This window comes from Diadema antillarum, unplaced genomic scaffold, assembly GCF_040938485.1.
Source record: "Diadema antillarum isolate AM-2024a unplaced genomic scaffold, OU_Dant_1.0 seq00001507_RagTag, whole genome shotgun sequence".
Lineage (NCBI taxonomy): Eukaryota > Metazoa > Echinodermata > Echinoidea > Diadematoida > Diadematidae > Diadema > Diadema antillarum.
Window position 1 is genome coordinate 4,740 of NW_027272241.1, and position 27,595 is coordinate 32,334.

The window sequence follows — 27,595 nt, forward strand, 5'->3', positions numbered from 1 at the left end:
AAACATTGCACCAGAGTCAAGTCTAGCCACTTTGTCTGCTTTGGGACCCTGATTGGCTTTCTATTGTTCCCATGAAAAAGGGATTTTCTATAGTTAGCCAGAGATTGCATGTACCAAAGCCAGTAATGCCCTTAATCCATATTACCCAGAAGATCCTCTGACCACATTTGTGTTGTAAACCCATGAACATTGATTTTCTCTGAGCATTGATACTATGTGCTGCAGTGCACTTGGAGTTGTTTGAAGAAAAGGAAAAGTGTAATTACCCAGGGATGGGTACCATGTAGTTCACTGGGTTTGATTGAAGACTGCATGTAGGATTACATTGAATAGGCAAGAAGCAGGGGATGAAAAATAATGGGAAATCGTCAAAGTAGAAAAGAAGGTCTTATTCAGTTGTCTGCAAGAATTGATTTAATTTGCAATCACCAGGAGTAGGTGAGCTTTATATTCAGTCATGGAGCAAGACTCTAGAGATCTGTCATGAAGTAGAATCAAGCAGAACGTGTTATGCTTTTCTGGCATGAAGACCATTTTAAATGGACCTCAGTTTAGAGGCTTTTCATTTTTTTTTCTTTCTTTTTTTGTAAGCATGAAACTTTCACACTTTGCCCCCTAGCATTCAGTGCATTGTGTAGGGAGGGGGAGGGGGGAGGCACTTACTGCATGCATTTTACTTGTGCAAATCTTGGCTCTTCACATAAACCACTTTGTAAAGATTTCATGCACATCGTATGAACATTCATGATGTTTTCTGTATTTTTGTTACCATAAACTTTAAGGGATAGGCATTACAGAAGACACTTCTTCTTGCACACTTTGGTCTACTTCGCCTCGTATGGTATGCTTTCAACAAGCAATTGTTCATTCGTGCTACTAGCCCAGTATGCTGCTGTTGCCCTTGGCAAGTGGGACTTGCGCACATGTACATTTCCAGTAGTATTCTTCATCTCGGGTTACTCATCACGTGGCTCAAACTGTTCTTTTGTCTTTGCTTGTGACTAATATTCTTGAAATAGGTTGCGTTGATAATCTGCCCCCTTCCCCTTCTCTTACTTCAGTATAAGGCTAGTATGACCTGTCATTGACTCTGTGACTCAAGTGCCCTTTGCTTCCTTTCACGACAACTGCGCCTCGCTTTAGCCAATCAGGTGGCGAGATTCAAAGGAAGTTCCAATTTTCGGGACCCAACCGGCGTTTTCCACGCTAGTTAGTCAGGAGTTTTTGGGAAGGGGGGAAGAAAATTCACTTTGTGCAGCATCGAAGGAGGTGCCGGGTTGTGTGTCGTTGCATAGTGTCTTTGGGTGTCGGCTTTTCTTCGCGTTGGCTTATAGCACATTGCTGCAACATGGGCAAAGAGAAAGTAAGTGTTTTCTACCTGACATAGATATTAGATTGTTGCATATGGGACATTATTCAAAAGTGAAATTGCAAGGAAGCAGGAAGATGTTTTTCGCATATTTACCTCAGTTGTGAAACTGATAGTGGGATTGGTACATTTGTAGGAAGATTTAATTTCCATGGCCCAAAGGCCATTCTCCATGTATGTCGGGGCTTTCTTCAGTAGGTTTTGTAGGTAAGAAAAATAGATGAGTGAATGTCCAGGTACTCACAAAATACCTTCCAATACTGTAAAAGTGGATATTTTTGTGCTCAGCTGGGAAAGAAGAGTTTCGCATGTTTTTAAATCCTGGGAATGAAGACATCAACTACCGGAACATATGGCAAGCAAAAATATTTGTGTGCAATAGTTTCTTGTTGCGCGAAATGCGCGAAAAAATTCAACATCGCGAAAAATTTTCACTCTTACAGTAGAGTAATATAATGTAAATGACATCATACTTTGCCTGTCTGTCAATTGAGCAAGAATGTTGCTTGATTATCTCGATTCATAATTTAATTGCATCAGAAAAGATGGCTCGGTCATACCAACATTCTGCTGTTTCTGTGGAATGGAAAAAGTTTCAGTCTGAAGAAGCGGTATCTCTTCAACAGCAGCTTGTACACGTTGGTAGAGTGTGTCAATGTTTCAGTTATTGTGATTCATACCTTCTCCAGTCTCTGCTAATTTCAGAATTTCTTTCAAGAGGAAACTTTCCTTGAAAGTTGGTATTGCCCACTTGTTGGGTCTTTTTTTTATTTTTTATTTTTTGACAAAAGGTGGGGGAACCAAAGATGCCTGTTTAGCAGTCAAGGTATGGAGGACAGAACCTACAAAATTGTATGTACAGTGTACATCTATGGTATACACTGGTTAAAGCATATGTTCCATTCTTATCTACGTACGAAGCCACACAAAAAGTGTACTTTGTGAAATGGCACATCTGTATGGGTTTATTCCCTCACATGGGATCCGCCCACCAGGTCTGACCTAATACCTGTCCTGCTATTGAAGAGCAGCCCTTTCCTTTGTAGAAGAAGAATAGAGACCAATTCAAGCAATGCAGTGTATTCTGCCAAGGCACTAGACAAACAAGTAAACCTGAAAAGACCAAATTCCTTTTGATAGGTGAACCACAGGAGTGTCAGGAGGTTTTTAGGGGGGTAATTCATACTTATCATGGGGTGTTCAAAGTTCATGCATTGTCAAGCTCAGTATAGAGCAGGGGACACCTAGTTTGCAGGCACAAACCCTTGTTGGTCCTAGAGGAGTCTGCGCCAAGACTACTATATGCACCACTTCGGCACTGCCCCATAGGCCCTGTGTTATAGCTTCTCCCAACAAGGCCTTTTTGGGAGAGGCTGCAGTGCAGTGGTACATGTATTAGTCTTGGCACATGCAAACTCCTATTACGACCAACAAGGGTTTGTGCCTGCAAACTAGGGGACACCTTGAGGGTGAACTGGGTAATGGGAAGAGTCCATAGGTTGCAAATTATTCGGGAGCACTGAAGACACACATGTACAGTACCAGTAAAAGGTGATAAGGCTTATCACTATGTAAAGCTGTAGGAGATAGGTTTGTTTCACTGCTCTATGTATCCAGAGCTATAAGGCTAGGTGGTTCAATTTGCAAAAAGGTTAGGGACTATTGCAACCCTCTCCAGATGACCTCAAAAAATTGTGAAACCAAAAATTTTGGCGTGCTTGCAAGGAGCCAAGATTTGTGGAAACTGGCATTGAATGCCAGTGTCAGTTCAGGAAATTTTCATGCCACGAAAGAGGCTGTCGGTTCCAATTCACAAAAGTTTCATGCACCGAATGTTTGTGATTTCTACAGTACCACTGAGTTTGCATTAAAAAAAAAAAGGTTGGCAATGGTTATGTTGTGTAGACCAATGAAAGATATTGCCATGTGACGAGCAGGTGGAAGGCATGGGGAATCATTAAGCAAACATGTTTGAGATTGTTATTGTCTTGATCAAGGCCACATGTATCAGAAACAAGGCTTCAATCACATTCAGTTCAGCATTTCAAAGATTGTAAAATACTGTAAAGCAAGAAATTTTCACGCCTTGAAATTTTCGCAAATTTTAGCCAACTGCCTTCTTCATGACATGAAATTTTCACAATTTGCCAGTGGCATTCACTGCATATAGTGTAGACAATTATTTTCCTGTGCATTTTAATTTTGCGAATCTTGACCCAGCTGTGCTGTGAAATTCGTGAAATTGAAATACCTGTGAACATTTCTGGTTTTACAGTATCTTGTTCGTAGGTGAGCTCAAAGTAGTTGATTGGGTTGTGGCATTCTGTGCCAACAAGAAACAAGCAGGGGAATGAAGCTAGTTGTAGTTGATTCACAAAGGAAAGGGGGAAAAAGCACCCACAAAACAGACGATCTACATCTTGGGGGGATTCACCAAAAAAAAAGAAAAAAAAAAAGAATTGTACAAATTGGAAAACCATTCACAGGTCTGTGACTGTGAGGATGCATTCAGCTCACATCCCAATCCCCCCCCCCCCCCCCCCCCCAAAAAAAAAGAAAAATCTCTGAAAGCTCACATACATTGTAGAATAGCACCCCAATCATGACTGAGGTCATGTGCCTTGCACAATGAACTACATGCACACAACTCATGATCAACATTCAGAGAGGCAAGAACATAGTACAGGTTCAAATGTAAAGACTGTGTGTTGATTTGTCGTGCATTGAAGCGTGAATTCTCGTTGTTAAAACTTTATTTTAGCATAATAATCAGCTTGTTTCCAGGAAAATATTACAGAAAAATTATTTCTGCTTTGAGCAACGGTCCATGGAAAGATTAGTCATTAACAAAGAATGGCTACCCTGTGAATGATTGTATTTTACTGCACTCCCATTTGCAAGTAACCTGGAAACCAATCTCTGATGGTGTGTGCATGTTGAAGAACGTGTGTGTTTGTTGTGTGTGTTTCGTATGATATCAAAGTGTCTGTTATGTATTGGTGTTTTTCTACCTGTTTCAATCCAGTGCTTGGATGATTAAAAGGGTAAAGGAACACATACAATATTCTTGTCATTATAATTTATTTATTTATTATTTTTTTGGGAGTTTTGATTTCAACATAAGCTGTTCTGTAATATGTATCCACTGTGGAGGAAAGAAAGTGTTTTACTGGATTAAAAATTTGCTTTTGTTGATCATAACTTATTTCTAAGTATGGTTTTTCAGTGGATAATATAGTTGTATGTACAGCTATATCTTGATATCATTCACAAAAGATTCGTTTAGAAAAACTAACTACCATAAAATAAACTGAGCTGTAACCTCGAAGAAAGATCCATATTGATGGATCTGGAATGGGGAGGGGATGCTTTTGCTTGTTCTTTAATCCACAAATCTTCAATTTGTTCAATGTTTGGTGCATTTGTTGTAATGTGAACTCACCATTTGTGTGTTGCTTTGTGCTGTTTTGTCTCTACAGGGCCGCGGCGAAAGTTACCGCGTGGCCGTCCAGACGGAGGTTCCGGACGATGGCCGCAATGCATCCGGAAAGCCCAAGAAGGGCAAGAAGCAGAAAAAGAAGGATCTGGATGAATTGAAGAAGGAAATGGAATTTGTAAGTTGCATATAAAGGCCATCAGTACCAACATAATTTAGTGACCGTAGGAACTTGTGGGATTGCTTCACTGGACATTTAGCCAAAGTGTAGTAGAAATGCCAGAGAAGTACAGGTAGCCTCAGAAAGTAGTCTTTGAATTTTTGCTAAAAATGGTAAATTGTTGTGTGTCTGGGAGAACAGCGCGAGCGCACACAATTCAAGGAAGGTGTGCCCGAGAAAACGACGCAAATGCGTGCGAGGTGCGTGGTATTCACACACTGTAATACAGGGTGTATGGGTCTCTCGAGCATTCGCGTCATTCTCCGGGGCGATGTGCCCAGAATTCTCTGCACTTGCCTCATTATCCCGGGCACACAAATAAATCATCATACATGAAAATCATTTCGCAAATTTGCATTTTTACTGTGCATTTTTGTGCCATGTATCTGTGTATTGTATTGGGAACAAGAACTCTTTTATGTGAAATATATATAGATCTTAAAAGTTCATACTGAATACACAAGAGAGAAAATTTCTGCATGGTGTTGTGTCATACAACATGTGTAAATGCTCGTAACTTGGGCAATCAGATGTTTAATACTGGAAGGTGCACAAAAAAGCAGCATTCATGAAAGATTGTATTCTTACAGTATATGACTTGTTACGATATTGATAGCTACAAATTGTAGCTGAAGAAATAGCAACAAAACATATGATTTATAATCTTGTCAGTCATGTTCATACTTGAAAGAAAAAAAAATTGTATTTCTATGAAGCGTCCAAAGAAAAAAGCCAGCCTTGATGAGTTAAAGAAAGAGGCAGAGATGGTAAGAGATAGTGAAAATTCAAACATTGGATTATTTACGGTTGTCTGCTGGTCAAGTTTTGTTGGAATTTATTGTTACCAGCCGTAATCCGAGCCATTTGGGAAAGGGATTTTTGTCCCCATATTGGAATTGATCGGTTCCAATACTAATCTTGTTATAAATTTGTCTTTTCTACTATTTCCTGAGTACAATTTTTGTGCATGTGTTTATGTAACATTTTAGGTTGATTTCGTGGCATATGTCACTGTGTTGAGAAGAGGAAATAGCAGATACTGCAGCTACATTGTATGCCTGATTTTATTTTCTTGCGGTTGATATTTTTCCATTTTTCTTTAGTCAAATGCTTGATTCAAGGTATATATGATGCTTATTTATTGAATGATACAGAAAAACACAGCATCAAAAAAAAAAAAAGAGTTCTATCACAGTTGCTTCCCTTCATGAACTAGATTGCATGCCTTTGCCTAAGAGCTCCTTGTTGCAGGGGAAGTAGACGAAATTGTCATTATTTCCCCATTCACTCGTACGTTCCTGTTTCATTTGTTGTTTGTTATATTTCTTTTGCATTTATTTTGATGACCTGTCTTTTTAGTAGTTGTCTTATGAATGCACATTGCGTAATCATAAATAGGGGAAAGTTACATCAAAGTTGCCACTAATTTTTTGTAGAGCTGATATTCTAACTGCAATATTGGATTAAAAGTAGTGATCATTCTGTGTATCATATTTTTAAAGTCATTTTTTTTTAATGATCATTCTCAATTATATCATACATGTGATCCAGGTATTGAGATATCGTATGACTATGCTCATGTAACATGTTAAGATGTTGACAGAAACACCTTTCTGACATATATCTCAAAATTTGTGTATAGTTTTAATTCATATTTTTGCGTGCAGGCTAGCATGTGTACCGAGTAGGTCCAAAAAGGGCAGGGACAAGAGGTCTGTGCTCAGATGTTTTTGTTTTTTGTTATGTTTAGTTTTATTTTAGGGGAAATGCATTTTCTCTCTCTGATTGATTTGCAATTTTAATCTTTTTCCCTATCAGGACGACCACAAGATTCCGATGGAAGCTCTGGTGGCTCGCCTGAACTCAAACCTCAACAGTGTGAGTACCCATTGCTGTCTCACTCTTTGTCTTTGTATGTTTGAATGAAATGTAAAAATCACTTGCTTGCAGAAGATGGATTTAATGATCGTGATCATAATTATTTAATATTTGTCATATAACTTTTCTACCAGGCGGTATTATGACATTGAGAAGATATTCCTCATATTGTATCTAAGGCTCCTCTTTGTTCTTCTCTCCCTGTTGTGTTCCCCACCCCCCTTCTCTCTCTGCTCTCTTTCATTTACTGGAGACCTATGGTTTGCAAAGTATTTTGTGCACCACATGCACCTGATATGTGCTCTATGCATACAATTTCTGACATTCACAGCTCTCGACATGCTCAAATTTCAATTTGTGGACTGCCGTAATGTTGGCCTCCAAACATATTCCGTGTTCACTTCTCAGCTCTTTTCCTCTCTTTCGTTATCCCTCACAGGGTCTGACCCCAGCCCAGGCTGCCGACGTGCTGGCCCGGGATGGCCCTAACGCCCTCACCCCTCCGCCGAAGACACCGGAGTGGGTGAAGTTCTGCCAGCAGCTCTTTGGCGGTTTCTCCACCTTGCTCTGGATCGGATCCATCCTCTGTTTTCTTGCCTACGGTATCGAGGCGGCCACAAAGGATGAGCCCAGCAGTGACAATGTGAGCATCACTTCTCATCTTTTTGTTTCTCTATAACATATTTGAAACCATATTCAGGGCCCGACGCTAACTTTTTTCTCTGATGGCCCATTCGGGCCACTAAAATCTTAAAATCCGAACTTTTGGTGTCCCGAAAAAGAAACATAGTGGCCCATTGTAGACCAAAACATCATTAAATTTGACTCTTTAGTGTCTGATTGGGCCACCAAATGATAGCCTTTTCCAAAATTTGGTGGCCCAGGGCCACCAGGCCACCGCTAATACTTAGCCCTGCCTTATTTTATTGCCTGCAGTATGAACCTTGCCTACACAGATTTTTTTCCCCCAATTTTGAATAGTGCTCAGCACAAAAAAAAAAGAAAACAAAGAAGAAAAAAAAATTCCACTCGCAGTTCTGCTCTCTTTTGTTGAGAAAGGGGATTACCATTTGTAATGCATACCTGGTACTTCTTCAATTGAAAATTCTTACTCATATTCCCCCCAATTTTGAACATTGCTTAGCACAAATCTCCTTTTGTATGCATCCATTTCAAAGGATACCATATGCATTATATTTTAGGGTTTTCTGCCCAACTTCTCCTTGTTATTTATTGAGAACCTTGGAATAACTAATGCTGCTTCAAATCTTGCTTATAAAATAGAGAATGTGTGTTCTGATGAACAGAAAGGATGCTCAGTCCCATGCATAATTTTCTGTTGAGTGTAGCCTTTGAATATGAGGAAAGTTATGCCATTTCAAGGTTATTAAAGGCCAACATGTGCATTGTCTCTTTGCAGCTGTACCTTGGAATTGTGCTGGCAGGTGTGGTGATCATCACCGGCTGCTTCTCCTACTACCAGGAAGCAAAGAGCTCCAAGATAATGGAATCCTTCAAGAACATGGTCCCACAGGTTAGTACTGCAGCGATTCGATGTGAAAGGGGCCATGCCTCTAGTCCTTGGTCCCATTTCGTAAAACTTGTTATCAGTAACAACTGCTACATTTCTTTGGCAGATTTGCTCTCAGCCAATCAGATGCAAGGATTTTAGTAGCTTAAAGCAACTATCATAACTTTATATTGATAGTAAGTTTTATGAAATGGGGCCCTGATGTGGTGTCGGGAATCCATCAGAGCAAATATATAAGTGCTGTAAAGCAAGAAATTATCACGGCATGAAATTTCGCGAATTGAACCAACGACCTTTTTCGTGATGTGAAATTTTCATGAATTGTCACTGGCATTCAATGCATATAGTGTAGACAAGAACTTTAGTGTACATTATAATTTTGTGAATCTGGGCTCTCGCAAAATTTGCAAAATTGAAATATCTGCATTGTGCAAAAATGTTTGGTATTACAGTTTAAAAACTGTGTGTGGAATGAAGTCCTTTGTATGTTCCCATTGAAATTGAAATACGATTGTTGCAATTAAAGAGAAACTGACGGGAAAGATATATATAATGAAAAATGAACAAAGAATATGAGATTCCATCGCGATGGAATCTCATTTTCTTTGCTCATTTTTTAATGAAATTGAGATTTGTCACCAAACTATACCGAGGTATTGAAATATATTATGGCAACCAGTGATTTTTTTTTTTTTTTATAATACCCAATTTTATAATGTCAGTGTAATGTTATGGAAGATTATTCTTATTGTTTAGCTTGATGCGGTCCAAATACGAACACAACTTGAAATTTACCGAGTCTGCTGCATTTTCTTTCCTGTCTTCTAGGAAGCCCTGGTCCTCCGTGGTGGGGAATGGCACTCCATCAATGCCGAGGGCGTGGTCCTTGGCGACATCGTGGAAGTCAAGGGTGGTGATCGTATCCCGGCCGACATCAGGGTGGTTGACTCCAAGTCATTCAAAGTAAGTCAGTATGCCTTGATGCAGAATGAAAGAATTGAATGAAATGATAAAATATTGATGTAATGTTTTATAAATGGATTAAGTACAGGAGGAGAGAGAGGCAGGAAGAGAAAGCTATGGCTAGTGTTCGAAAAACACACTTTTTTTTATCCCAGTCAATTAAAGCAATATACCTTGTCTCGGTGTTACAGTATGTACTACCTACAATGTAGTACTGTTTAAGGCATTTCCTTAGCGAGTCAAATTTTTTGGACTTGGGACTTTCGTTATATTTTGCATGTGGCTAAATTCGCAATTGTGGAGTACAGTTTGAACTTAGAAATATATGCATACACGTCACATTCATGTCAGGATCAGAGGTAATATATTGGCATAAAGGCGTGAATAGCACCTGACTCACAAAAATAAAAACCGCGCGTGAAATATTTGGCATACATACAATATTTCCTCAAGAATGCTTTATATATTACACTTAATTTGAAGATACTGCAGGAAGAAGAGAAGAAAGAGAGGAAAAAAAAGAATGTGATGTCATGCAGTTTATGTCAATATGGTGATTTTTTGTGTTTTGAAGAGACAGAATCTGAACCTCTCCAAACACCCAGGGTTAATACTAAGTACCATGGGCTGCGTGCTTTCAGCACCTTAGCGCCAACACTCTAGAACTCTCTTCCTCCCCAACTCCGAGATGCATCAACTGTCAACAGCTTCAAGAACTCACTAAAAACTTACAGATTTTTGCACTGTTATACTCTGTAATATTCTGTAGATTAAGTTGTTTGTTTTTTTTGCTTTTTCTGTTTATGCATTATGTTATGAATGTAAAAGCATAGAGACTTATACTTTTATTATGCGCTGTCTTAGATATTATTATTATTATTATTATTATTATTATTATTATTATTATTATTATTATTATTATTATTATTATTATTATTATTATTATCATTATTACTATCATTCAGGGTGGTCCATGAGGGGTTTTAGCATGTCGCTGCAACATGCTAAAATTCTTGTGCAACATCCTAAAAAGCCAGCAACATGCTATGCAACATCCTCAAGAATTTGCAACAAGCTCAAAGTAAAAGAATTCAAAAATGTGCAAAACATGTGCATAACATAAGAAACATCAAACTACCAGGTACTTTAGATATTTGTGTGCAAAACATGAGAGAGAACATTGAATGTAAGCAAAGAGAGATAAGCAGCAAAATATTGCGTACTACGTACTCATCGTGTGCGCTCCGCGCATATTCAATTTCTGCAATATTCTCAGATTCTGAGCTTGCAACATGCTAAAATTTCAAGTTGTGGACCACCCTGTCATTATTATTATTATTATTATCATCATTATTGATATTATTATTATTATTATTATTAGGTGATCCGAGAATCCTCTCGGATCACCTTCTGTATCTGTACTGATTCTTTGTTCTTCTTCTTCTTCTTCTTCTTCTTCTTTATTTCTCCGCAAAAGTTGTGTAGAGACTAGCTCAGAAAGTGCATTGCCTATGAATGTCAAACTTATACCATATGTGTATCATGTCCCAAAGACGACATGTCAAGTAAAATCGTAGTGATCAGTCGACCGTGACGTCACTATGACGTCATTATATGAAAACACATTTTCAATCATATCTCATTAATGGAGTGGAATTTCTCAATGAAATTTACGTCACATAAATTTCAATTCAAGGGAATTCTACCCATATTTTCAGAATTCCTCGCATCGTAAAGACGTGCGCGTACGCGCGCGTTGAAATATTTGTATGCTCCAATCAAGCTCAAATTTTTTATGCCTCCGCAACGAAGTGGCCGGAGGCATTATGTTTTCGGGTCGTCCGTCCGTCCGTCCGTCCGTCCGTACGTCCGTACGTCCGTACGTCCGTCCGTACGTCCGTCCGTACGTCCGTCCGTACGTCCGTCCGTCCCGTTTTGTTTTTGTCGATATCTCAAGAACCGTGTGGTGGTTTTACATCAAACTTGGTATGAGGGTATATCCTTGGGGGATAATACTTTGTGTGGATTTTAGGGTCACAGGGTCAAAGGTCAAAGGTCACAGGTTATTTTGTGAAAAAAAAAATTGAAATTTCATGTTTTTCTCCATATCTCGCAAATGGTTCAAGGTATCTTCATGGAACTTAGTATATATGCTTGTACCGATAGGCAGTGATTATCTAGGGAAGTTGGGGGTCATGGGTCAAAGGTCAGGGGTCAAAGGTCAAGGTCAACTCCTCAAAATATCACTACTTTCCTTAAAATGCAATATGCCTGAAGGTTTTTTTTTTTAACTTGATGTATGGCATGTATTACCCAATATATATTCTGTGGGAAGTTTCTTGCCAAAAGGTCAAAGGTCAAAAGTTCAAATGAAAGTGCTGAATTGCACTTTTTCCTCCATATCTCAAAAGTAACTCAAGGTATCATCATGAAACTTACATATTTATGCATGTTCAACCTAACAGTGATTCTCTTTGGAACTGTGAGGTCAAAGGTCAAAGGCCAGGTTTAGATAATGCTATTTTCCCATTTGATACTGAAATTACACTTTTTCTCAATACCTTGAAAATTACTCAATGCATAAACTTATAAAAGGGTCAAAAGTCAAGTAAAAATCATCAGTTCCCCAAATACCCGCACTCTGACATTTTAATCATTCATCCAATTGAACCTAGTTCTAGGAAAGTGAACATTCAGCACATTTATGTCAAACCTGTCATTTTAATATTTTGCCAATTGTGTGAAACTGTCATCACACATTGTCAAGACATTGTACTATAGACCTATTAGGAGAACCATGCATTATGGCGGAGGCATATCAGTAGCCGTAGCGATATATCTAGTTTTGCATACGTTTCAGACCATTTGGAGCATTTTTTGAAAAATTGAAAAAATTGGACGGACGCGTACGCGCGCGCACATATACGCACGTACAGCTCATATGCAACAGAAATTTCCCGATTTTTTACATTTATCGGATGTCTGAAAAGTCAAGGAATATTTCTAGCAAGTTTCAAGTCAATCCGACTCAATATGACGTCATACGGGACTGTCAAAGTTGAAATTCCGCGCGCGCGTCAATGGCGATATACAGTACAACAATGCCCCAAAACCGCCAATTTTAAATCCGATTTTACTCGTCAGGATGGACGGTGACCCCCAATTTTCTTTACATATTCTGAAAGCTGATGAGTTGTACATGTCAGTTTATGGGTTGGCGATACTGAAAAAGTGATTCAAAGATATCAAATTTCTTAATAAAGTAAAAAAAGTAAATTTTCAAAATGACGTCATCAATTTTCAAGTTTACTTGGGCGTATCTCACTTATCCTTTGCCAATTTTCACCCAGATTTCAGTATGTTGTAGCTTATTAAATGTTCTTTCATTAATGTAATTACAACATTTTGATTGGATGGCGGCATCACCTCGTAAAAATGGATTAAATGTAATCTTGTCAAATTTGACCAGTTTACGTGTTATCTCTATGGGAGAGCAGTTTTTCTGGCACTGAAAATTGACATGACTATCTTTTTCGAGCATTAGCTCACTTATGCTTCGGTGAATTTTTCCCAGATTTTAGTATGTTGTAGCTGAGACTTTGGGCTATCGTTAATGTGCCCTCCATTTTTTCATACGAGGCCGGCATCACGTCGAAAAACTTGGTTGAAAATGGCACGTGGCTTCGATGCAGCGTCATTTTGCTTAATACACAGGGCCTATGGAGCATGAAATAGGTCATTGCATAGCGCATCCGACTCGTAATCCTAAGGTCCCTGGTTCGAGCCTCACCCTTGCCAATATTTTTTTTTTTCAAACTCTTTTTTTCTTCTTTTTCTTTATTTAGTCTTAATCTCCCTTCCTATTTTTATCTTTTTCTGATTTTTTAATGCTTCTCCTTCAAATTTCTATAAAATAACATAATTTTTTCTTTATTTTTCTTTCTTTCTACTACATTCTGTGCAATAGATGAAGAACAACAATGGTTATCAATCCCATATTTTGCACATGTTTAGTTCATGTCACCTACATTATTTCATAAAATAAGAACTTCTTGATCAGACACCATCTTGGGTATGTAAATTAGGGTCAAAGGTCATAAATGTTTCATCCTGTATCTTGGTGAATACATGTCCTATCTTTCCAATATTTTGCACACACAAAGATCACGTTACCAGGATCATTTCACAAAATAACCATTTCTTTCTCAGATGCCATCTTGGCTGTGCAAAGTGGGGTCAATGGTCAAATATACTTTATTCTGTATCTTCGTTATAGTGTATACGGAATATGGTACCAAAGATGGCAAACCCGACTCCCTTTTTTTTAAATGAGAATCCAAACATCACACGGCCAATGTCCATAACCACAGATGAACCTTTACGGTCATGCCTATTGGGATCAGGACTCAAATCATTGACTTTCGAAGAGATCGGATCACCTAATTTGTCAGTGTTGACAAATTCCGAGTCTAGTTATTATTATTATTGTTATTATTATTATTATTATTATTATTAGTGTTGTTGTTGTTGATGATGGGTGAGACAAACACGACATGAATGATAACTTTGTGCAGTGCATGAACTAATGGGAGGAGATTAAAGGAATGAGACCCATGCAAAGACTCTGCAAGTCTAATGTAGTGATTTCATTCTACTGGGTTACAGGTGGACAACTCTTCCCTCACCGGAGAGTCGGAGCCCCAGTCCCGTAGCTCGGACTTCACCAGTGACAATCCTCTTGAGACCAGGAACATTGCTTTCTTCTCTACCAATGCTGTTGAAGGTAAGTCTTACAACCATGGGCAAATTAGCTCTGAGAATGAAGTATATTCTTAAAATTGGGTTCAGTACCATCGAAAGTTAAGTCACGACCGTTGGCAAATTCGCTTTGAGAAAGAAGTATATTCCTATGGTTGGGTTCAATGCTGTCAAAGGTAAGTCTTACAACCATGGGCAAATTAGCTCTGAGATTGAGGTCCATTCCTAGGGTTGGGTTCAATGCTGTAGAAGGTTAGTCACAACCATGGGCAAATTAGCTCTGAGATTGAAGTATATTTGAGGAGTTGGGGTCATGCCTGTTTTCCCAGCCTTCTCAGAAACGATGACTGTTGAATCAAATTGAGTCGCAGAACTGCTCTGGTTCTGTGAGTGCCAACTTTGGCTTCTGGGTATGCATGCAAGGAGATTCAGAGAAGTATACTCAGCATTCCATGCAGGCTGAGAAAGCACATGCATTGATGTAAATACAAAAACAAAACAAAATACAGTTGCAGCTTTTCCATTGAACTCCTTTAGTCCAATCGGTAACATGCTTGTAAATCGTATGTTTGAAGTCAACAGGATGTAGGTTGGTGGTTCTGACAGAGTTTCTGTACTGTCCCGGAGTTGAGGGTAGAATCCAAGATATTGCTATGTTACTGCAATTATCTATGTTTGTGTGGCATGTCAAAGATCTGAATATCTCAGCCTAAAATACAAATTTTTATTTCAACTTGGTAATGCAAAGAGATGCACTCGGAAGTTTACAATTTTTCCAGAATCTCAGGAAAATAGAGCTACTCAAGTGATCTCTTATTTTGTAAAGAAAAGAAAAAAATTACACCTTTGCTGCTGGGTTCTTCTCAGGCACTGCTCGCGGAATCGTCATCAACTGTGGAGACTCCACCGTCATGGGCCGCATTGCCAATCTGGCCTCCGGTCTGGACGTCGGCGACACCCCCATCGCCAAGGAGATTGAGCATTTCATCCACATCATTACCTCCGTGGCCGTGTTCTTGGGAGTCTCCTTCTTCATCCTCTCCTTCCCGCTGGGTTACGGCTGGCTGGAGGCCTGCGTGTTCCTCATCGGTATCATCGTGGCCAACGTGCCCGAGGGTCTCCTCGCCACCGTGACCGTAAGTTGCCGTTTCTGGCTTTACACTGATGGTAGCATTCCTGATCAGAGCGTGCTGTGTAGTCACCTGCCCATAGTCCACTGTCTGGAAACCTAAATTCTCTCTCTTCCATTGCATATGATCTTGGCATAGTCCATAAGAAACTTGTGAAACTGATTACTGCAAGTTAGGTGAAGCCCAGGAGATGGTGGAAAGTAAAAACGTAGAATCTGTGATTATGTTAACATAGAAGAAAATGTCACTTTCAGTGCTGTATAATCTGGCAACTTTGCTAACTCAACTTTTGCTCCCATCCACTAGGTGTGTCTGACGCTGACCGCCAAGCGTATGGCCAGCAAGAACTGTCTGGTCAAGAACCTGGAAGCTGTAGAGACTCTGGGCAGTACCTCCACCATCTGCTCGGACAAGACCGGAACGCTTACTCAGAACAGGATGACCGTCGCCCACATGTGGTTTGACAATACCATCGTTGAGGCTGACACCACAGAGGATCAGAGTGGTGAGTGAAAGTTATTGTTTACTTGAACTAGATTGGATGTATTTCCATTTCTGTTTACAGAGTACATTTGGCCTTACCTCAGTGATTTTTGTGTTTGTTCTTGATATTGTTACATCTGGACTCTAATCTCCTCCACTGTAATCAACAAGAGAAAAACTTGTGTATGTCTAGAGAAACGTCTGTTTCAATCTAAAATATGCTTGTTCAAGTTTGCAAGAACTGTTGGTGAAGTGCAATGTCGGCCAGTTTCTTCATTTATAAGAATCTCGGAAGAGAGGTCTCATGAGGTATGGAATCCTATAGCCACCAACTATTAGTAAATTTAGTAATTTCTATTACTTTCAGCATGATATGACCGTTATGGCCTTGGCCTTGTAAAATTCTGCATATGAGCAATTTTTTCCGTAACTGTAATGTGTGCCTCTATGCAAAAATAACCTACAATAAGTCATATTCACTGGAAAGATGAGTAAATTGTACACAGACCGGTTGTCAGCTATGGAAACCCTCCGAGTCCTTGATGGCTGTGGTGCTGATTAGTTCTGCATGCCATGTTGATTCACAGGTGGTCAGTTTGACAAGTCCTCTCCCACCTGGATGTCCCTTGCTCGCATCGCCTGTCTCTGCAACCGCTCCGAGTTCAAGGCTGGCCAGGAGAACGTCCCCATCCTAAAGAGGTAAAGCCCATTGGAAAACCAATACCTAGAGAGTGGAAACTTTTGTGGAAGAAGACGCAAAAGTGTGCGCATTTAAACATTGTATGTCAGGGGTCTACAGCAATTACCCGAGACCCTTCCCATTCCCTGAATCCTAATCGTAATCCTGAATCTAATCCTTACATACACCTAACTCTAACCCTAATCTTTACTCTAGCCTTATCAATAACCAGTATATAGCCGGGGAGGAGGTGGGGGGTGTAATTCAAAGCTGCCAACTAGTACTTCAGTAATTTCTACTGAAATTGGAGAAGAATACTGAAAGTTACAGGCAAATTACTGATTTCAGAAATCATTGTCTGTGATATATTCTATTACACTGAAGGATTACTGATTTTCACTCAAAAAAGGTGAAAATTACTGATTTTCAGCCATCAAAGTACTGAAAGGCTTTCTCAAAAGTTGGCAGCTCTGGTAATTGTCAGTGTTCTGTAGTTTCCATGGACATTTGGTTCTTGCTGACCATGGGGCAGTGCTGTCCATACAGTGAAATATTCCACATGTACAGTGTAAGTTTGAATGATCAGTGGGCTTATACTTATGTCAAATCAAGACTTTCTTGTTAGAGGCCAACTGAGTCGAGGTCATCTCTGGGAAGAGACAAAACTACGCCATCCCTCCAATATTACATAGCATGAAGGCACTCTCTGTCAGAGTGTGGCAACTCATTTGTGTGGAAGACTCCAGCATACTTCCTATAGAAAGAAATGTGAGCAATTGCTATATAATTCTCCCCACGACACACACACACACACACACACACACACACACACACACACACACACACACACACACACACACACACACACACACACACTCACAAGCAGTCACCTGAGTAGTAATCAGGGATGCCAGTTTTCAGTCAAAAGCCTGAATTCACGCCCTTGCAGTTTCAGAGTTCAGGCTTGTTCATGTACAAAGAGGCTTCACATAGATGTTTTGTAGGACCTCGCATTGATTCTAACTGGCATCCCTGTGTTGTAGTCAGCAAATGACTTGAGCCTACATCGTGCCTCACAGGTTTATAAATGCAAACAGTAACTGTTGTTGAACGCTGGCCACGCAGTGTGTAAATCCACCAAATCTACCAAAGTTTCAGAGATGATATGCTTCATTGCCCACCTACAGGGAGACGACTGGCGACGCCTCGGAGTCTGCTCTCGTCAAGTGCGTCGAGCTTTCCATGTTTAGCGTGACCGAGTACCGCAGCAAGCACAAGAAGGTGTGCGAGATCCCCTTCAACTCCACCAACAAATACCAGGTGAGCCAGAGTTCATTTGTACTTCCAACACTTACGATTCATTAATGTAACCATTTTGTAGAGGAATCTTGTGCAGGGCTTGGATGTGGGGGAGTCTGTAGGCTTCAACCAACCAATGGCCTCTTGGCCATGTCAGAGTACTAATGCTTCTTTTGGTCTTATCAAATTAATTTTGTCTTACAGTATTTATTATTATATTTTTTATTTATTTGTTTATACTAATCATTATGTTTACATCTTAGATATTATACTTTGTATCTTATTGATATTATATTTAATTACTAATACTGGGCCCCGTTTAATCAAAAGATAAGATTGATTTTAAATTTCATTACCACACAGACTGCCATAGACTTACAGTTGAAATCAACTATATGATCAATTTTAACTCCTCATAAAACATGGCCGTGGTTACTTCTGTTGACACTCTTTTGTTTATTTATTTTTTATATTGTATATATGTCTTAAAGGAGTATGTTGGAAATGGAGAAAAAGTAATTTAAAATTGTGCCCACTACTTTTCTCGCCCAGGTGTCTATCCATGAGGTCAAAGACGATGACCGCTACCTGCTCGTCATGAAGGGCGCCCCCGAGCGCATCCTCGACCGCTGCACCTCCATCCTCATCAAGGGGCAGGAGCAGGACATGACCGAGGACATGCAGACTGCTTTCAACAATGCCTACCTGGAGCTGGGAGGACTGGGAGAGCGTGTGCTTGGTGAGTAATCTCAAGGGTCCCTGAGAAGCAGTCTTGTAAAACCTCTTTGTGATTTCTCTTTCTTTTTTTTTTGGGGGGGGGGGGGATGGGGTTGGGGAGCAAGGAATGGCTGGCAAGGAGGGTTTCAATGTTTCCAGAAATTGTGATCTCTTGAAATCTTTACAGTGGTATAACTAAATTTGACATTCACATGCTGTTCAGCTGGAATGACTTTGGTGAAACTGTTCATGAATTTCGTGCTCTGCAAAAGTAGGAATGTAAAAACATGAAGTTTTTGGGGAAAGGCATCAAAATATGCACAATATACTGGTAATTTCTCTGCATTCATCAAACATAAGTAGTGAATTCAGTTTCAATACTTGCTGTGCATTCACTGTTTGCTAGGGATTTGCGAGACGTGCAGTACTGATGCACAAAATATGCTAAACTGTAAGTGTATGAGATGAAATCGCGTGCTGCTCAGTGGGGCTTAGATGTTTGGCCGTCCAATCCTAACATGCCTTGTCCTATCTCTCGCAGGATTCTGTCACTACTTCCTGCCCGCTGACCAGTTCCCCAAGGGCTTCGCCTTCGACGCCGACGATGTCAACTTCCCCCTGGAGAAGCTCTGCTTCGTTGGACTCATGTCCATGATTGACCCGCCCCGTGCTGCTGTCCCCGACGCTGTCGGCAAATGCCGATCCGCCGGTATCAAGGTGAGACCATTCTCTATGTCCCTGATCAACCTCCGCTGCATAGTTTGGGCTGTGTGTCTCATGTACTGAGTATGTTGATTATGAACAAGTATCCACTTACACATGTGTGGCTGAAAATACAAAATCCTGTCATTTCAGGGTGCGAGTCTTTCAACAGTCAGTTCATTCTGCATGCATCTACAGTGAAACCAGAAATTTTCATGTGCATGAAACCTTCGCATATTTTGCGGAAAGCCAAGATTAGCAAAAATGTTTGTCTTCACTATGCATATGAATGCAATTGAATGCTTCTACACAATGCATATGAATGCTTCATTATGAAAGTTTTTTATGCCATGCATATGTCTGGTTTTACAGTACTTACACCTGGTGACTTTTATAGATATTAGCTGTACTATTCTTTTGCCCTGTTTTATGACATGCATTAGTAGCCACATGAAACTAGCAGTGTTTTTGAAAAGGTACTGTGAAGGTGAAAATTTTTCGGGGAGTAGAAGTTTTCATGCATTTCACACTCATAGAAAGGCATGAAAGTGAAAGTACATGAGTAATTTTGCTTGTTTTATGTACCACTATGTAATGTCTTGATTCCGTGGGGAAAAAAAAAAGAACGCTCTCCCAATTCATCTTACTTGGCAAAAATGTATGTGCACGAAAATATCCACCTTTACAGTATCAGTGAAGTTAACTTGTTGTATGTCCACTCTCCTGACCAGGTCATCATGGTTACCGGTGACCATCCCATCACAGCCAAGGCCATCGCTAAGGGCGTCGGCATCATCTCCGAGGGCAACGAGACACGCGACGACATCGCCCAGCGCAAGGGCATCGCAGTGGAGCAGGTCAATCCAAAGTAAGTCTCCTTCTTCTTCTCGCCCTCTCGCCCTCTGCCTCCCCTTCCCTCTCTGACTTCTCCCCCCCCCCCCCCCCCCGCCCCAAGCCTCCCCCAGCTTCCCCCACCCCCAACCTCGCAGCTACATAAAGGGGACCTCCAAATGATTTTCAGAATTTTATGTTTGAACAACTATAAATCAGTTGAACTGAGTAGAGAGTTTCAGAATTTATAGTGATTGGGATGAGGAATGAGAATGTTTTCAAAATCTATAACAAATTGCAGTGAACAAGGATGATGACATGGCAGTCTCACCAAAAAAAAAAAAAAAAAAATGCATGAATTGGGGCTCAAGGAAGCAGAACAAAAGAAGAAGGCATGCATAGATTCTTCACAGGTGAACTTGTTGAGCAAGTGGTATTGTAATGGAATTACACTGACACTACATTTCTGAAATATGTGAGGCTCTGATGTTATTGTTATTGTTTAAAGATTTTCAGTTTATTGGTTTTTCTGATCAAGGACCTCAATAAATTCCATGAATCTATACATGGAGCTGTCGATTTATGAACTACATGATGTGAAATTATGAAAATCGTCTGGAATGCCCCTTTATATGAAATGTTAATAACTTTCATGCTTGTGCGTTGATGTTAATGATACAGTCTCATTCCATGTAGCCACTCTGAGCAGGTTTTTTGTCTTCCAATCTTGTAAAGAGTACTTTTTCACACTGAATGAGTAAAGTAAGTCACAGACAACTATTCAAGCAGAATGTTAAAAGAGGCTTTTCATATCTTGCATTGTTCAGATGCACAGCGTTTTGAGTAGGGTACATCAGGGTTTGCTTTATTTGCTAGTTCAGTTATCCTTTATAATGAAAAGTATCAAAATTCTGTAATGATGCAGGGTTTATTTATTTTATTCTTCCTTATTTCCGGGGGGGGGGGGGGGGGGGGGGGGGGGGGGGGGGGGGGCAATTTATGAACTTCTCTCTCAACTGTGTTACTCACTTGGTATAAGTAGGTTAATACAGTCAAGGCACATAGATAAGCAAAGATTCTGTATATGCCAAACAATGTTCCATTTGTGCATTGATTTCAAGTCGGTGAATGATGTCCGCTGTTGACCTAAGCGCCACATCAAAAGTTCAAGGAGGATAGAAAAGAACTGATTCTTTATACTGTTAAAGATGTACAGAAAATAGGATATGTGGGACTGATGGTTTTGTGGCTTCTGTATGCAGGGAGGCTAAGGCCATCGTCGTGCACGGCTCCGAGCTGAAGGACATGCCACGGGAGCACCTCGATTCGATCCTCAGCGACCACCCCGAGATCGTCTTTGCCCGTACCTCACCTCAACAGAAACTGATCATCGTGGAAGGTTGCCAGCGGGCCGGCGCCATCGTGGCCGTGACCGGTGACGGTGTCAATGATTCTCCCGCCCTGAAGAAGGCCGACATCGGTGTTGCCATGGGCATCGCCGGTAGCGACGTCAGCAAACAGGCAGCAGACATGATCTTGCTGGACGACAACTTTGCCTCCATTGTGACCGGTGTTGAGGAAGGTTAATATCCTGTAAAGCAAGCGACTGTGCTGTGGTACCGTAAAACCATAAATATTCACGCCAAAAATTTTTCGAGCTGATGGCCTTTTTGACGGCATGAAATTTTGCGAAGTACCACTTGAATTCAATGCATAGTGTAGACAAATACTTATATGATCATTTTAATTGAGATTTCATGCACGCAAACAATTTCTGGATGACAATAGAGAACTAGGGTGCCTGTGCCGTGAATTTTGCTGCCTTTATGCCGTAATATGTGACCGGCATCCCCATATTGACGAAAATGGTCCCGGCATCCCCATATTGACGAAAATGGTCCCAAGGTCCCCTGTGTGCTCCTTGTTATGGGTCTACCAGACTGTGAGCTTAGAATGATTTTTATCCTGCAGCAGTCTCTTTTTTACGTACATAGTATTAACCTGCTCGGTAAATTTGGAATGATTTACACGCAGAAAAGAAGAAGAAAACAAAAAAAACGTTCTTTTCGTTGCCAGTTTGTAAGATTAGCAGAAAGCAGGAACTGCACAATGCAGTACCCCATTTATGCATGCATGTAAAAGTATACCAAGTATTACTTCACTCTAAAAAAAAGTATTGAAAATAAGAAGAATAAGGGTACAGAAGGAAAGGATGATACTGCTGCATGCTGCTTCATATTTCAACAGATAATCCAAAACAAAGAATAAATTTGGTTTTGTGTTTTTTAGCTCAGAGGTACTGACTGACATTTTTCTCTGCCCTTTTTAATGTCCGCCAGGTCGTCTGATCTTTGACAACTTGAAGAAGTCCATCGCCTACACGCTGACCAGTAACATCCCTGAGATCAGCCCCTTCCTGATCTTCATCCTGGCCTCCGTTCCCCTGCCTCTTGGTGTAGTCACTATCCTCTGCATTGATCTGGGAACCGATCTGGTAGGTAGTCTGCACCACTAGCAGGGACTCGACTTTAGTAATTGGCAGCATCTCTGACACCCACTTGCACAATAGTTCTCGATTTATGGCGTCCCATTTTTGTGTCGTGTGCTGAGCTATGTCAAGTTTCCCCTCTGTAGAAGGCTCCCTATAAACTTCAATTATCTCTTGATGACTTGACAAGAGAATATAAAAATCTTGAGTTTAGAACTATTTTCACCTATTGAGATGCATGTTATGCACATGTATTAACCCTGTATCCCCTCCTTGGAGCATCCATGATTTTGAATGATGAATTCTGGCAGCCCTTTTTGTGATCTCACAGATCTTTGAAATGAACATGGATGGGACTTCTGGTCTTGGAAAGAAGATGGGGGAGGAGTAAAAAAAACACTTAGCTAAATGGCCTAAGAACCTTCTGACTGAAAAAACAAACAAACAAAAACAATATATATATACTGTATAATAATATGCTGTATTGTTTTGTGATCGTTTTCTTTCTTTTTTTGTGTGTGCAAATTTCATTAGTGGAAACAAGCCTCATTCATAGAGTCAAGAAAATAGTCATTTAGGAGCTAAGGCTTAGCTTCTTTCAAATTAATTTCTGTAATGATCCATAATGTTTACTTGTGCGCACTCGACTGTTGTTGCAAGACGTTTGTAGCTGCAGTGCTAGGAGAGACCAGGCAGCTAATGGTGTTTCTGTAAATGTTGTCCCAGGTGCCAGCTATCTCCCTGGCCTACGAGGAGTCTGAGTCGGACATCATGAAGCGTCGTCCTCGCGACCCACAGAACGACAAACTTGTCAACGAGCGCCTCATCAGCGTGTCCTATGGTCAGATCGGTGAGTGTCAGAGCAAGAACTGACCACTCTTGTCAATCAGTGGCAATAAAAACTACTCGACTCAAAGAATTTATTAATTTGAAAGAAGTGACAACTTTACAATTCGTCATCTTCATCAAGTCAATTACAAATTTGTAATCAATAATGTATGAAAATCATTTGTTAAATGAATACTAACTTCCAATTCCTCCACAGCATTGTGCTGTTCCCAGACGGATAGCTCCCTAAAGCTTGAACCTTTTCTTCAATCCTCAAGATCTGAAACTAATTATTCTCCAAGATTTCTCAAGGTGTTGAAGCTGTTTGTTCACCTTGGAGTAGCACAATTTGTACTGTGATGGGATGGACAATGAAAGGATCCATCAGAAAATACTGCACACTGTCCGTTTACATTTTCCAGAAGACATTGGACAAGTGAAATGTGCTACCCTGACTATGGACGTAATTCTGATATCCAAGAAAGTAAGACCATCCAGTGTTAGGATAATTTGTACGATGCTGTTTTAATACTTGCAAATTTCGCAAGTCGCATGATATCAGAGTAAAAAATAATTTTGACTCTGATCCCCACATGAATATGGCGTGCACGCATACATTTCTCATTTCAACCTTACTCCAAGATCGCAAATTTAACCTCTTGCAAGATTGCCAGAGAGTCCCGTAGTGGGAAAATTAGATTTGCTGATTATATGCTGTATACAGTAATAATGAATGTTGATTTGTTGTTGTCTTGCAGGTATGATGCAGGCTTCGGCTGGATTCTTCACCTACTTCGTGATCATGGGAGAGAATGGTTTCCTTCCTAACGACCTTATCATGATTCGCAGCAAGTGGGATGACAAGGCCGTTTTGAACGTGGAAGACTCCTATGGTCAGCAGTGGGTGAGTTGGTCAGATGAATTCATTTCTCGGTCCAGTCCTTGCTTCCGGGGCTGTACCACAAGAGGGCTATATCTCCCATTTGCCCATATGGCCAATTCGGCAACACCCCCTCTCCCCTCCTTTGGGTTCTTTCTCGTTTCATTTTATCATCTCCATCCCGTATGTGTCAGCCTGGCTTTTGGAGAAAATCAAACCAATAGAAATGCAGTGTGTGCGGTTTTACATTTAGGCAACCGAAGCTTTAAAAGTATATGATTGAATTTGAATAATAGATTTTATGAATGAGACTGTCATTGCGTTTATACTTCATCTGAGTACGAACTGCTGAATAAATCATGATAAAAAGGAGAGAAAATGAAGAAAACTGGTATTCTGAAGTCGAACCATTTTACCTCTAACCATAGCACAGAGCTGCCAGGTCTTGCTGCTTGTGCAAGAGCAGATAAAAAGCCTCCCTGATTGGTGATGGGGAAATTTAATCTGTTGCCAATACCAATACCAATGACTTGCCTCTCCTCAACACAACTGACTCCCTTCTCTTTGTCCTGTCCCGCCCCATAGGGATACAACCAGCGCAAGCAGCTGGAGTACACCTGCCACACAGCTTTCTTCGTCTCTATCGTCATCGTGCAGTGGGCCGATCTGATCATCTGCAAGACTCGTCGCAACTCCATCATCCACCAGGGAATGAGGTGAGTGAAAATCTGTGATACTGTGTAGAAGCAATCGAATGTGAATTCATGAATTCATGAATAGAGTGACATGATTTTCAATGCAAGAGCAGAAATGCCATGGCGGGGATTGAACTGTGAGCTTTCTTGGGGGAAAAGCTCAGTCAACTAGACCAACAAAACATATCAATGTTTATCTGTCATAAGGGGAAAATGTCAGATATTTGCCAAAGGTGGTACCAGAGTTTGGAAAGCAACAAAACAGGATTATGTATTGATTCATATGCTAAAGGTTAACTTTGTGTTGTGTGTCTACTATCTGAAGGTATACCGATTGTTGTTTTTACTGTGTTCCCTTAGTGACAGATTGACAAGGTCTGCAAAGCTGTGTGGCACGGTAGTAGTTATCTTTTCCATTCTCTGTTGTTTTTATCTTACAGCAACTGGGTCCTCAACTTTGGACTCTTCTTCGAGACAGCCCTGGCTGCCTTCCTGTCCTACTGCCCTGGTCTTGAGAACGGTCTGCGCATGTACCCCATCCGCATCGGCTGGTGGTTCACCGCCTTCCCCTTCTCCCTGCTCATCTTCGTGTACGACGAGTGCCGCCGCTTCATCCTCCGCCACAACCCAGGTGGCTGGGTGGAACGCGAGACCTACTACTGACTTACTCGAACCCAATGCCCCTGCCCTCAGAACGACCAGAAAGCCCATCCTACCTGTCCGCTCGTCTCTGCAGCCTCCCGCCCACCGACGGGCAGCAGTGGAGCCAGACCCAGCGCACTGGGACAGGCTCACAGCGGGCAGACCTTCCGCCCCTACACCTCGAGACAGCGGCTGTTCATGCGAACCAGCCAGCGCCAGGCTCCCCCTGGCGCCATCAGCACCGCTGTTCTCAGCTCGCTCCCGCCACCGGAGCTGCTGCTCCCCAAACCAGACGCTCCTCCCGGTCCCACAAAGGAGGAGCGGTACCAGATGCCCGCAGCGGAGGCACTGGTGCTTCGATTCCTTGAGAAGCAATGCAGGCAGACCAAGCATTGCCCAAGGAAGACCTTTGCTAGAATCCTTCATGGAACTCTGCTCTTTTTACGCTACCCATCTTTTGTCAGGATATGAGATGCATCTCCAATTTACCCCTTATATGTCAGAGCTGTACTACTTACACTTTTTATTGCTACTATTTAGGAAAGAAAATTTTTATCAATACCACCTTCATTTGATATTAGAACAGTCCTCATATTTATCTCTGATGAAATAGGAATGAGTGCCGCAATTACAGGAAATGTCCTGATTTCAGCTTGTGAGCATCAGGGACAGTGAAACCTGCATGCAGTCTCCTCTCTAGTGCTGCATGACAAGACCTTATATGTGCTTGGCTTTCTGCTTCTGGAGAGGGGAATGTTTAGGAGGTATGTTGTTTAAATAAAGTGTTTACCTTGGAAGAAATTCATCGTCATGCATGCAGGAATAGAAAAATGATTTTTCGTAATTTGTGCTTCAGTTAGGTCCACATGCCGACTTGAGGAAAAGAATAAAAATCGTTTTTTGGACTTCTTGCCATAATGCTGCTTAGTGAGTACACTTTTGAGCATTTGAAAGTTTTTATAACTTTTCCTTGGCAAATATAGTATTCAACGTTTGAATTTCTGCCAAAATGTGTAATCCTTCCTTCGACAAGAATAATTCTTGTGCAGTCAAAAAAAAATGAAAATAGATGAATAGATAAATGGAGGTGCAGGAAAGAAATAAACAAAATGTATGATTGTTATGTCTCATGAAGGATTTTATCAAAACTTGTACCACAGGCTTTTTATTCCACGCCTGTATTCTTTTTTGTTTTTGTGTGTGTGCATGTGTTCACTTGTTTCACATAGCTCCATTTCTTTATGTGAAACAAGTGGACCAAAGCCACACACGGAGCGGTCTAATGTGGCAGAGGCATTGGGTATTTAGTCATTATCTTAGAACATTTGCAATTCAAACCAAACTTTGATGAAGATAACTCTTTCTGAAGCAAGTTTTAGTCTGTATGAGCCACACTGCCAATAATGTGTAGTCTTAATTAGGTTCTTTATGAACTGTGTGAAATTGTGAAAATGCAAGACATTATCTAATACTTCTCAACTACCATAAAAAAAACAAACTTGAGTGTGCTATGCACTAGATCTCATTGATCTAAGTACTGAATTAGACTTGTGTAATAGGATTTTACCTTTCTCGTACATTTGTTTTTCCTACTGGTTACAGAGTATGTTGCAGCTTACTGTATGCATAGTCTAGGCTGTAGACACACCCAGAATGTAAACTTCACATTAATATCAATTAGATGGCAGGCTCTTAAATCATTAACAATTCATACACATCAGTAGAGTACGAATCGATGTTACGTGTGAAACCGACCCCGTGAGATTTTTAATTTGTGAGCACTTTGGTTTGCGCTGTGGAGACAAGTACTGCACGTTAGTCCTATGGCTTAGTGGATGCTTTCTCCATCAGTGTTAACTTGAAATGTTCAATCAATTATTTGAAAAGAAAAATGATGTATACTTGTGTTTTGGTTGTCCTCTCGCAAATAAATTGTTTTAATCATTCCCCTGAACTACTTTCTTGTCCTTGCTCATTTGCTTGTTCGGTGGATTTCTTTACTTGGATTTGCAGTGAATATGATGATGTAAACAGAGATTACTGTGAAACCCAGAAATTTTGCATGC

General features: G+C 40.6%; 1 protein-coding gene across 1 annotated transcript; it reads left to right on the forward strand.

Moving 5' to 3' along the window:
• Nucleotides 1-1,348: 1,348 nt before the first annotated feature.
• Nucleotides 1,349-26,626, forward strand: LOC139710191 (sodium/potassium-transporting ATPase subunit alpha-3-like). The gene is made up of 20 exons (XM_071622123.1): nucleotides 1,349-1,363; nucleotides 4,849-4,983; nucleotides 6,844-6,903; nucleotides 7,343-7,546; nucleotides 8,324-8,437; nucleotides 9,263-9,397; nucleotides 14,063-14,180; nucleotides 15,023-15,291; nucleotides 15,592-15,790; nucleotides 16,356-16,467; nucleotides 17,635-17,767; nucleotides 18,299-18,485; nucleotides 19,005-19,180; nucleotides 19,897-20,033; nucleotides 21,259-21,578; nucleotides 22,336-22,490; nucleotides 23,211-23,334; nucleotides 24,071-24,216; nucleotides 24,778-24,908; nucleotides 25,328-26,626. Exons 1-20 carry the CDS (start codon nucleotides 1,349-1,351, stop codon nucleotides 25,548-25,550), a joined length of 3,093 nt encoding a protein of 1,030 aa, XP_071478224.1. The 3' UTR covers nucleotides 25,551-26,626.
• The last annotated feature ends 969 nt before the right edge of the window (nucleotides 26,627-27,595 follow it).